At 40.9% G+C, this 13,198-nt stretch overlaps 1 protein-coding gene across 11 annotated transcripts in view; it reads left to right on the forward strand.

Annotated features, from left to right (window-relative positions):
• The window catches only part of SOX5 (SRY-box transcription factor 5), a 296,996-nt gene that overhangs the window by 276,532 nt on the left and 7,266 nt on the right, over nucleotides 1–13,198 (forward strand). For all 11 annotated transcript variants that reach the window (XM_027790491.2, XM_013301316.3, XM_055808076.1 and 8 more), the window contains 3 exons: nucleotides 2,062–2,170; nucleotides 3,043–3,216; nucleotides 11,045–11,261. In XM_027790491.2, coding sequence (XP_027646292.1) covers nucleotides 2,062–2,170; nucleotides 3,043–3,216; nucleotides 11,045–11,261 — 500 coding nt within the window. The remainder of the gene's footprint in view (nucleotides 1–2,061; nucleotides 2,171–3,042; nucleotides 3,217–11,044; nucleotides 11,262–13,198) is intronic.

The following is a 13,198-nucleotide window of genomic DNA, read 5'->3' on the forward strand; positions in this document are numbered from 1 at the left end:
TCATGTCGGCAGAGTGTGGTTCTGAATGTAACTGCCTCCGACTTCAACAGCTGCGTTTACTGCATAAAGAAAAAGCTGTTAAGCCTGTGCCCTTTGCGCTCTCAGCTCTGTTTCTCTAAGAGGTTTATACATGATTCAAGAAAAGTCTGCAAAAGAATAACTCCCCTCCCCCATAACATACCTGACAAGAGGAGATGTTCTTTTATATTTTAGGTTGATGGCAGCATTTTTAAATTATTCCTGATGCAAAAATTTTTCAACTCTATCGTTATGAAGCTGATGGTAAATAGAGATTTTTTCTGAGGAAAAACTACTGACTTCCATTATGTATCTGAGATACATTTGGAAGAAATACGAAGTCAACTTCTTCCCGAATTTCTGTCTGCTGACAGGCAGCTTTGGAAACGGGAGCTGAGTTAAAACCAGTAGATCAAAGAGTTTGGTAAAACCAAATGCCTGAATACTTCAGGTGCTTATTCGAAGCTTCTCCAAACTTTCTGGATCTGCTGTGCTTGGTAGTGCTAGAGGAATCCTTTTGCCTGTGATAGGCTGACTCCATTGCATGAGCTTTTCCTGCAAAAAAACAAGAGGATAACTCATCTTGCATGCTTTCGTTATTGAAAGTTCTGTCGGTGGTTATTGACAAAGCACTAGGAGTGCAAAAGGGATCCACAATGAAAATGAATGTGAGGAGTAGGAAAGTTAACCTAGTGTTCCCTAAACTGTGCAGGCATAGACAGTGGAGCAGATTAGCCTCGTTTCGAACTCCCTCAAGAAAACCTTTGTGAAACAACTTACATGAATTTGAACTGTTCTTTGAATTGCAGATGCAGGGACATCACATCGCAGGAAGCATTTCTGTAGTCGCATTGTTCTCTTTTCTGTTTTCTTCTATAATACCACCCAGTGACATTATTAGGCTACATAGAATAGATGTAAAGTCTCCGGTTGCCATGTGAAATCTGGAAGTTTTTTTAGTTTGTTGATCTTTTACAGTCATCAAGAGTGGAATAGAGCAACAAAACAGCAATCTTTCCTTCAGGAAGAAGCTCAAAAGAATTTTTTTCGACTGGAGCAACTTTATTATTATGCCATATCATGTCATTTTCTTAGCTTTGCAAAAGGCACAGTGCCTAACATTTTGAAATGTTAGTATTGCTTTCCTGAAAGATTTATTTTTAAACATATGATTGTCAGGAAGATAGAACGTTTATGAGTAAAAGTCATTGGGAAAACAAAAACAGTTGGAAAATGGAACACCTTTGTATTTGTAAAGTCAAACAGTTCGGGGGAAGCGAGGTGTTTTGAAGAGAACATTGGAATTAATGGCCCTGGCATGTTGTTCTGGCAGTGTCTTTAGACACCGCTGCAGCCTGACAGATTAATTGGCAGCACGCACTAGCCTGTTGCAATCCAGGGTTCACAGATAGTTCTGACTAGATGAATGACAGACGGGGTGTTAGTAGGCTTGGGCAAAACAGTCTGGACAAGAGCACAAACTGCTGCCCAAGTATCATGCTTAATTCAGGCTGACCCTTTCCCAAGGCCTGAAAAAAGTTTGAACTACAGGGTGGTTTTTTTTCCTCTGGGCTGCTCCCTAAAATAATGCCTTTTAAAAAAGAAAAAGAGCAGTCACCCATGTCCCTGGACTTTGATTGCAGGCTGGAAATAGAGTAAAACAGTAAATACATTGCAAAAGAGTGTGTATCATATAAACTTCCAGTCCAGCTTTGTAGCCCCAGGGACACAGAGAGTTGAAGTATTCTTCAGGTATGCAGCCAATTTTATCATGCCTAACTAAACCAATCTTTTCAACACTATGAAGTTTGCTCATCGTTAGCTAATAAGCATGTTTTAAAAGGGACTTGGTAGAGTCTGCAACCATATCCCTTCCAGAAAAAATACTATTATGTATTCTTAAATATCTGGCTGTCCATGTGTAAACTGTTGTGAATGAATTGTTATCCAGCTTCCCTATCAACCTTCTAAATTACTGTGAACTTTGCAGTTACAGTGTTTAATTATTTTCCTGATCCAAATCCCGTCATCTTGCCCATATAGGACAAAACAACACTGGAGACCCTGACTCAGCAACTGGCAGTAAAACAGAGCGAAGACGGGAAGTTTAGCCACGCAATGATGGATTTCAACATGAGTGGAGATTCTGACGGTCAGTACAAATGGCTTACCCTAATTTCCAGTTTTGTGTGTACATGTCAATGGGGTCTGAAGGAGAAACCAAGTGCTTTGGAGGCCTGTGCGGAATAGGAGCGGTTAGCAAGAAGTGGCTATGAAACAAAGCAGGAAAAAATGATTCATCATGTGGTGGCTTAAGTCTGGAGGTGATTTTTAGCCTTCTCTTCTATGCACTGCAGTTCTTAAGACTGTACCAAGAATGTATTACTGACGTTAAAAGAGAATAAAGGAGGCAAACAGATGTGGGATAAATGAGATCACACGGTGAATCCATGAATTATAGACCTGATCATCCACAGGTGTTGCATGCTCTGCATCTGTAGGAACTTTCTTGGTTTGATGAAGCAAGCGTAATGTTCATTTCTTTCTCGGCTGTTGCAGAGACCTGCACAAAACCAGGCAGATGTGTAAATGCTCATTTGCTAGTTAGAGAATTGCTTAAGAAGAAACACCTAATGTTGCCATATTATCACCCCCTTCCCATCAAAAAAAATGGTAGTAGATAGGTAGAAAGAAAATGTGTGTTGATAAGTGTTGGGTTTATGTTATTAAGTTATAGAAGATGATTTAGAAAAGCTGTTCAATACTTTGTGCTGAAAAAAACAATTAAAACTCTTCAAGTCTAAACTGTGAATCAAATCTACAGTATCTGATAATGAATCAACAGAATAACTAAAACCTAGACAATATACAATACGTGGTATTTTCTGCTGTAAAACTGAAATGCCATTAACCTATTGTGAACACTGACTCATTGCATGTGCAGCACCTCACATAGGTTATTGATGGCAGAGGAAGCTGCATAATGAAACACAAGCTGGGAATGCTTTTTTTCTTTCTTTTTAGGAAGTGCAGGAGTTTCAGAGTCTAGAATTTATCGGGAATCCAGAGGACGTGGTAGCAACGAGCCCCATATCAAGCGCCCGATGAATGCATTCATGGTGTGGGCTAAAGATGAACGGAGGAAGATCCTTCAAGCCTTCCCAGACATGCACAACTCCAATATCAGCAAGATACTAGGTAAGAATGATAGAGCACTGTTCTTTCAGTAGAAAAACTCAAAGCACTTTTGTCTGAATAAAGCTGAGCACCTGACACAACAGAATTACTGTCTCTAGAATGTCTGCTTTGCTACGTAATGATTGCACCAAGGACAACAGTGATATGAGCTTCCACTGCTACCCAGCAGTATGCATTAACCATAACCTGAAATGTCCTTGTGTCTTTGTAATTACTGAGATTGTTGTGGCGGTTTTGGTGCGAAAACTTGAACTGAATAGACAAAAACAGTTAATTTCATTATGCTGTTGAGCAATCACAAAACGGCTGCTATCATTTATTTGCCCACGTATTTCATCTAATTAAATTCTGTGGGGTAGCACACCACAGTATTTGATTTGTGCCATAGCACTTTCTGTTCAAATCAATGACCATACGGAAGAGATCCTAAAGTACATCCTTTTACTTTATACACTGACAGTTTTAAAGGATTTTTATTATCTTCCTTTTATACTATATTTCCCTTTAGTACATGATATTATTATTATTATTATTATTGTTGTTGTTGTTGTTATCATTATCATTATTATTTGCTTTTATTCTAAATACCGTAGAAACATAGAATCATAGAGTGGTTGGGGTTAGAAGGGATCTTAAAGATCATCTAGTTCCAACCCCCCTGCCATGGGCAGGGACACCTTCCACTAGACCAGGTCACTCAGAGCCCCATCCAGCCTGGCCTTGAACACTTCCAGGGATGGGGCAGCCACAGCTTCCCTGGGCAACCTGTTCCAGTGCTTCACCACCATCATAGTGATGAATTTCTTCCCAATATATAATCTAAATCTACCCTCTTGCCATTCCCCCTTGTCCTAGAACTACATGCCCTTGTAAAAAGTCCCTCTCTGGCTTTCTTTCCAGTACCCCCTTTAGGTACTGGAAGGCCACTATAAGGTCTCCCTGAAGCCTTCTCTTCTCCAGGCTGAACAACCCCAACTCTCTCAGCCTGTCTTCACAGGAGAGGTGCTCCAGCCCTCTGATCATCTTTGTGGCTCTCCTCTGGACTCAATCCGACTGGTTCATGTCCTTTTTATGTTGGAGGCCCCAGAGCTGAGTGCAGTACTCCAGATGGGGTCTCACAAGAGTGAAGTAGGGGAAGAATCACCTCCCTCGACCTGCTGGTCACGCTTCTTTTGATGCAGCCCAGGATCAGGTTGACTTTCTGGGTTGCAAGTGCACATTTCCGGGTCATGCTGAGCTTCTCATCCACCAACACACCCATGTCCCTCTCCTCAGGGCTGCTCTCAATCCATTCCCTACCCAGCCTGTATTTGTGCTTGGGCTTTCCCCTTTCCATGTGCAGGACCTTGAACTTGGCCTTGTTGAACTTCATGAGGTGCACAGGGGCCCACTTCTCAAGCTTGTCAGGGTCCTTTCCCTCCAGCGTGTCGACCACGCCACACGGCTTGGTGTTTTCAGCAAACTTGCTGAGGGTGCACTCAGTCCCAGTGTCACTCGGATTTTTGTCACTGATAAAGATGTTAAACAGCGCCAGTTCTAGTGAGGAATGCCATCACTGGTCCCCGCTCGGACATCGAGCCATTAACTGCAACTCGAGTGCAACCATCCAGCCAATTCCTTATCCACCAAGTGGTCCATCCTGCATCTCTCTAGTTTAGAGGCAGGGATGTCATGTGGGACAGTGTCAAATGCTTTGCACAACTCCAGATAGGTGATGTCAGTTGCTCTTCCTTTATCCGCCAATGCTGTAACCCCATCGTAGAAGGACACCAAATGTATCAGGCATAATGTGCCATTAGTGAAGCCATGTTGGGTGTCACTATTCACCTCCTTATTTTCCATGTGCCTTAGCATAGATTCCTGGAGGATCTGCTCCATGATATTGCTGAGCACAGAGGTGAGAGTGATGGAACTGTAGTTCCCCCAGGTCTTCCTTTTTTCCTTTTAAAAATGGGGGCATGGTTTCCCCTTTTCCAGTCAGTGGGAACTTCACCGGACTGCCACAACTTCTCAAACAGGATGGATAGTCTTAGCAACTTCATCCCCAAATCCCTCAGGACCCATGGATGCGTCTCATTAGGTCCCATGGACTTGTGCACCTTCAGGTTCCTTAGGTCTCAAGCCTGACCTTCTCCTGGAGGTTCTTAATTCTCCCATATTCTGCAAGAAATCTTGAAATTAAAAAAAGGAACATCTAATTTCCATATTCTCTACTCTTCACATCCCAAGACGACTTTGTCATGAACATCATCTACTGAATTTCATGCCACAGTCTTTCAACTTTCCACTACTTGCTCAAATTCTCAGGACCACATTTTGTCCTAAGTTACTCCTCTGTGACATGCTGAATGATACAGAAGGTGGATAAGGAGGATCTCTGAGGCCAACAAATTAGTGTTCTGCAGAAAAAAAGAATACCTGTGACCAAATTGGAGAAGTTGCATTTTTACTGATAAAGGCTGTTACAGGACTTAAGCATCCCTTGGGCCAGGTAGAAGCTTAAGCAGGAAATTTTTACCTAGGCTGCAGGTCTCACTGGTTTTGCAGACAACTCAAGAGATGTAGCTCAGTTGTAATGGCAGCATTAGCCAACTGCAGGGCTGGTAAATATGCTGAGTTTTGACTGGTCAAAGATTTGAAGTTTGGCTTGATTAGAGTGGTATGAAAAGTTAGCAGGAGGCAAGTGGAAATGAGATAAATTGGTCAGAGAGGCAGAATGTATTGGCTGTGTATGGCAGATGTGACGATATTGACCCATGATTAAAAGGGTGGTACGGGATGATTAGATTAGTTATGGGGACAGGATTAGAAGGCTAAATTGGTTATGTTGATGGTAAAATAACCTTATACTGGTTAAAAGGGATTATACTGGTCAGAGGTGTATGATGTAATTAGACTGAGGACAGGGCAGTAATAGTTTTGGTCTGTTTCTAAATTGAGAGTAGACCTGGTTAAACCTGTTTTTAAATAATCAGCTTCAGAAATCTACAAGATCATTCTGAATGGCCCTTTTCATATAGAAAGTACAAAGAGAGCTTGATGTTTTCCCTCTTAACTGATTGTTTTGGATAACAACCTCCGACAGCACGCTGCTAATTCATTCTGCTTAAAACAGGCGCTTGAGCTGGGCTGACATTTTACGCGGTCTCTGGGGATCCTGGTTGACATTTTAAAGGGCTTCTAAGCATTTTATAATACCCTAAAATCTGGTTTTAATAAGCCATTCTGCTGAAATTGTTAACATAAGGAATCACCTTTTACTATTTGGCGCTAGATCAGGGAGATATGGGGACATCTTTTTCTGATTAGATATACAGTAGTTGGAGTAAAATGTGCAAATTCATTACAGATCCTGTTGAGGTGACAGACAGTATAGCTGACTCCAAACTCTTTCTGTTTTGCTGCCAGATATGGGGAAAAGCAAGGTCTGAGGCAGTAAGAGATGGTGTTTCTATTTCTTTCTAGCATCACATTTAATTTTTTTATTCCACCTATGCAATGGAGAGGGATGTCCTGATGTCTTCTTTCTTGACAGAAACGTTACAAAGGTCTTCCCTCAATTGCAAAAGGGCAGTCTTTTGAAGTCAGCAGGGAGCTCTCTGTTAACTGGCGGAGGGTGAGCAACTAGAAGCTTAGAGTTCAGCCAGGTATTAGGGTCTCTTTATTAGAAAGCCACAATTTCTCCTTACCATCATTTTTAGCAGCACTGCTACACATTGAGGTCAGAGAGCTCGTTGTCACAGAGAGTAGCTTAGATGGAGTTGTCACCAATCGAGGGTCATTTTTATAGTAAAATGAGAGGAAGTGCCCTTCCCAGCACTAGAATTCTCTAGGGATTATGTTTGACACTGTGGTATTATGTTTCGAGCATAAAAATTAGATACATGGATTTGTCGCTAAATTCATCTGTGCATACGTTTGTCATCCATCTGTTCATTGCAACTTAAACTTGCGGATGATTTTTTTTTTTTAGTAAATTGTTAAAAAAGTGCTAAAATGGGTCTGCTGGACCCTATCAATTTAATAATGCATTGTTTCGATATTTTTGTAAATATTTTAATTAATTTCACTGAGAAGTCTACATAAAAAGATTATGAACAAATGAGAATAGATACTACCTTCAGAAATTATCTCGTGGATGTGTGTGTGAATACAAACCTATACACATTATACAAGTGTTTGTGTATGTGAGGGTATTTTTTAAATGTAAAATCAGCCTGATTCAGATACTCAGATTGAAAAATGTCAGTCTAATAGACTAAAAGTTAGGCAATATTCTAAACATCTGAAAATTCTTGTCAGAGAAACTTGGCTTAAAATCAACAGTAAGCAGAGCTCCTATTCCCACCTAGTGCATGTGTGCGTGTGCCCGAGCACAAGTGCCAGGGCACACGTGGGGCATCTCTTCTCTGCCCTGGATTCAAACAGCTGGCCTCTGCAGCCGTGCTCATAGACACTGTGTGGGTGCAGCTCCGACTGCCCTGGCTCACACTGGGGGCAGGAGCCACGTTTGGTTCTGCAAAGTCTTATGATATTCTCATTTATTTTCTAAATACTTCAGCCACTAGATCAGGGAGAATTGTGTGAGAATCCTGCTAGTGATTATGCATGCATCCAGGGAGGAGAACAGGTTCTTTTTTTCATAGTCAAGGAGAAAAACCTTGCATACTTGACCCACTCAAAGCTTTTTAACACAGATGGTGAGCAGAAAGCTCACCCAAGAGTGTAAATCTTCCCTTAAAAATAAAGATTTTTCAAGATTCTTCAATCACACCTTGTTTGGGCTTGGGCTTGGGCTTGGCACTGTGCATAGGTACCCATGCCTGCCTGTGTCTATTTATAGACACATAAAACAATGGCAGATAAAGCTATTACAAATATATTTTGTCCAAAGGCAAGGTGTTTTTAACCAGTTTTAATATGTTTGTTGGCAATACTCAGTGATAGCTTAGCTTGCCTGTGGGTGCAGATTCAAAGGTCCGAGTTCCATATTTTTCAGACACTCAAAATTTCAGATTAAGGCCAAGCAGAAAGCTGGCTGGATTTTGTGTATTACTAAGAAAATAGGTGTAAATTATAAAATGTAAACCCCAAAGATTTATCATCAGAAAATGTGCCCTTTTTCAAAATTTTTTTTGACAAAACCCTTTGTTTAATTATTTATGATACTTCAAAACATACTACTAAATTATATTTAGTATATTTTGTAAAAACACTAAAGTCATAGTAAGAAGAGGTATCACTGCAGAAAGCAGCTATTAAAAATTTGCTAGGAAGAGAGGTGAGACTGCCAGGATTTTTGTTTGCAGCTTAGGAAGGAAAAACATAACAAATGACATTTATGTATAAATATTGTATGTGTAACTGTATGTACAAATATTATGCATCAAAATTTCAGATTTTATGGCCCCGATCCTGCAAAGACTTACATGTTTACCTAGCTTCACCCACTATTTACAGATTTTTTCACATGAAAGGGTAGGAATCTGCCTGCCCAGGTCTGACTGTAGGATTGCAGCAAGTGAGCTAGCGCAGCAAAAGAGGGATTGTGCGGGGATAGAACATTTTCATGGCAATTTTGCAACAACTGATTTTAATTTCTACCTTTCTGTCTGTCCGTCTATCTCAAAATATGTCTGAGTTCCTACATTGCAGGTCCCCTCATGGCATGTAAAGCAAATGTCCAGATTTGTATAAAGACGGAGGTTGTCAACTTTATTATTCATAAATAAAAACTGATTCATCAGCAGGAAATGGGGCTGGGGCTGTTTTTCTAAGCTGCTGGGACTGCAGCAGGCCTGTGATTAGAGAACTCTGGATTCTAGATTTTATGTTTTTCTTCATGTGCTAAAATGCCAGTGTGCCAGTGTCTATGAGGTAGAATTTGAATTAATATGAATAAAGCATATGCTTTACCCTGAACTCTTACCATCATTCAACACAGGCCTTATCTATGTTTCCATCTTACGCAGCATTAGTAGGTGTTTAGTGTTTTGGCAGTCTCCAGATGTTTATGACTGTGTTGTTTAGTCCAAAGTCTAGGAGGCAGTACATGTGGAAAGTTGGTGTCACTTTTTCTAGCCACTCTTTTTTGCCAGAAAAAGCTTGGAATAATTTCCCTGCAGGAGGCAAAGCCACGGACCAGGATTCCGGCCGCAGAGGTTTGCTGCCCCGTGTAACACAGAGCCCATCTGCAGATCCTCGTACACAGACACTACCTCTGTAGGACATACAAAGTGCCCCGCAGGAATTTTAGTCCAAACCCTAGAAACCATCTAGTCACACTAATGTGGTGCTGCGCCTAAGCTAGTAACAATGTAATTAAACTGTTTCCCATCCTGGAACTAGCTGGAGGATCTCTGCATGTTAGGTGTTGTAAATATTATGAAAAATTACGTTTTTGACTGCAAAGCAATGTTTGCTAAGTAAGGGATTCCATTCTCCTCTTCAGAACAAAGACATCATTATTTACAAATCTGTTATCTCTAGGTGTGAGGTCAGGCTGTACTAGCCTGTTAGTCCTTCACTCCAGAAGGCCAAACTACAGATTAGAATAAAGATTCAAAGAGCAATGGGGAAAGTGGTGTCAGTAATCAGAAGGGGCATTTCTAGAGGGAACCAAACTGTTTTCTTTCCTGGGAAGGGATAACTGTGCTCTCTGTATTGTGAGTCTTAGGGGCACAGTGAGCTAAGACCAGCCTGAGTAATAGCATGAGCTAAGTACAGTGTGAGTAACCATAAAAAATGAAGAACAAGAGGAAGTAAAGTATGACATATGACATTATGAACCCATTAAATTGAGAAACTATTCAAACTTTTTTTCCAATGGGAAAATTGATTATTTTCCAATAAAGTTTTTCTCCTAAGCCACATGTTTCACAGCTTGGACCATTCCTGTTGTTTGAAATGTATCTTACCCTGAAGCAGTTCTACAGTTCATGGAAAAATAAAATAGTGTAACTGATTCAAGAAATTTTACTTTCTGCTCCTATATTATGTCCTTTCAGAAATGCTAGTTTATAAAATTCAGGAGGTATTTGAAAACAATTGTAAAGTCTTCATTATTTCCCTAGCTCAAGTATCTACACTAACATAGGCAGTGTCAGAAACAAGGCTGCCAGCAATGAAGCCACAGTGTGGCTCCATGGAGAGGTGTGCCGGTATCCCAGTGCTCTTCCCTTCACGACGCATAGTAAATTCTTGAAGTTGGAGCTGGCAGTGTTCACCAGGACTTAGTCGGAGTTAAAACCCCACTGAGACATATGGGGTAGTTTATAGCTTTTAGAGGCATTGCTTCAAGGTTTTTGCAGGCTCCTGTACCCAGCAGCAGCCATGGTGGGGCATAGCGACTAGATCACAGCACAAGGGAGTGGTGCCTCCTCTACAACAGGACGTGAAAACAGGCCCGTGGCCAAAGGAAAGCGGGAGGGATGTAGCAGAGCAGACTGTCTATCTCAGGGATCTTTGGCCATTCCACTAAAATACACTGCCTTGTTTTCTAAAACCAAGTGTCAGGGATTGCTTGTTATCAGGATGATGGTTTTACTTCCCACCTGAAAGACATTGTAATGTGGGGACGTTTCAGTAAAACATCAAGTCAAAACCTCCAGTATCATCTCTCTCTGCCTCTTGGCCATACCCAAGAGGTTTACCAGTCAAATACAAACAAGACCTGACCCCTGTCTAGAAGCTCTGACAGATTCCCAGCCCAAAGCAATATAACCGTAGGTATCTTGTTCTGGGTGACCTACTTGTTTCTCTGCCTTTCAGTGTTTGTGGATGAGTAGAATCTCATTTCTCTCTCTTCTTTTTTTTTTTTTTGTGACAGGATCTCGCTGGAAAGCTATGACAAACCTAGAGAAGCAGCCATACTATGAGGAACAGGCCCGACTCAGCAAACAGCACCTGGAGAAATACCCAGACTACAAATACAAGCCAAGGCCGAAGCGTACCTGCCTTGTAGATGGCAAAAAATTACGCATTGGCGAGTACAAAGCTATCATGCGCAACAGACGCCAGGAGATGAGGCAGTATTTTAATGTTGGGTATGGGACCTTTAAAAACTTTGCTCGTTTAAGCAAAAAAAAAAAAAAAAAAAAATTCAGGGAGAATTCTTAATTCAGTGTGGTAAATATTATATTTTAATGGCAAGAACTTTATATCTTGTTAACAGAATATGAAGCTTATACTTTAAAACAATGTGTTCCAGGAGGAAGTTAGGCAGTTATGGATTTTTTTGTTGGCTTTGCTATATACTCATCTTACAGCTTCAGCCAGCTGTCCCATTTCCACTGTGATCATGCAAAATAAAAAAAATAAAAAAAAAAGGCTTAAGATTTTCCAAAGAAATGTAAGTCTTCTAATAAAGCCTTGTAAGTATTACTTTATTATGGGGCCTCAGAGAGTATATCTGAATTGAATCTATGGTAAAGCCTCTTAATCTGAAAGCCAAAAATACAAGTTTGCATTCAGTTTGATCTGTGGGAAGTGGTCTGCAAGAGGACTGCTGAACACACTGAGCTTGAGCCGGAATATGGACTTGGCTCAGTTAATTCATGTCAGGCATGAAGCTGTCTGCGTTGTTCATTGTGATGGCATTTGTCATACTAGGGAGTGTCTTCCAGTACGGTAAGCTAAATGCTTTGTGTTGAGCGTAAATTTCAAGAAGACTGGTTCTGATAAAGAGCTAATAGATCAGCCTGGTATGATTAGATTAAAATCTGCCTAGAAAACTGACATGTATTTTTCTTCTGCAAAGACTCCTTGGTTTTGGTTACAGTAGATCAAAAGAATCGGAAGTAATCAAATATTCTGCAATATTTCTGTATTCATTCCAGAAAATTAAAAGCTACATAGTGGTCTTAAAGCAAAACCAGGAACAAGAAAACACTCAGAAATAATGGAATATCTGTTCTGTTTCATCTGAATTTGGAATAATTTTAATATTAACTGAGTTGCACATCTCTCCAGTTAATGGTTGGAAGTAGCAATAAAGGAGAGAATATCTGTACAGCAACTGTTAAGTGTCATCAGACTGTGTTTTAAACAGCTACAGTGTGTATTGTTACAATAAGCCGCTCAGCAGAGAAATTTGAGCTGCTTAACCCTGTGGTGCTGGCAGGTCCAGTGATCCCAATGGTAAGCACTGAAACAAACACAGGGAAGTCAGCCAACATTTGGCATCAAGAGATTAAAAAAAGAGGAGGGGGGGCCTTCTGGAAAAAGAATAGATGGGAACAGAGCCCCCAAAACACTGCTTATCTGGTTAACATGCATGCTTCATCATGGGAAAAAAATTAACCTTGTAACATTCTGCATATTATTTAGCTTTCCAAACAAGTCTGACATTGAAATCAAGACATTTCTGGAGATAATTTGCACTGGGGCATTAGAGCACAGAACCTGGGGTAAAATCTTCATAGAACTTACTGACAAAGCGGCCAGTGGCTGCAGCGGGGTCAGTGTTTGATGCTGGCAGTCACAGCACAACGGTTGCTTTCCTGGGTTTACTTCCCCATCTGCTCCATTACCCGGTACAGGTCGTCCAGGGCAAAACTTGTAAACACCAGTCCAGCTCCTGCCTGGGCACCAAAATAAGTGATTGGGTTTGCAAGAGCTGCTGGGACATGCTGAAAGCCCATGTGATGGCATCGCAATGGGAAGGTTTGGGCATTTTTGGCAACTCTTGGCCTTAATGCTTCCCTGTCTCAGCGTCCTCATCCTTAATGGTGGTGTGGAAGCTCACCTCACCGGACTGCTGAGAGCCCTAATACATTAGTATCTGAGGACTGCTATGAGATCCTCTGGAGTGGACATCCTATATAAGTGGAAAAATACTATTCTTAAATTATTTAATATTTGAAAAGCACTCTGAAAAGCACCATTTAAGTGCAAAGTGTTCCTATTGTTAAATATTAAAAGCAATTTAAGTGTGCTGAATCTTGTTGCAGAAATGCTGACTCCAGAAAACAAAAGCCTTCCT

This window comes from Falco peregrinus, chromosome 6 (genome assembly GCF_023634155.1).
Source record: "Falco peregrinus isolate bFalPer1 chromosome 6, bFalPer1.pri, whole genome shotgun sequence".
In the NCBI taxonomy this organism is placed as follows: domain Eukaryota; kingdom Metazoa; phylum Chordata; class Aves; order Falconiformes; family Falconidae; genus Falco; species Falco peregrinus.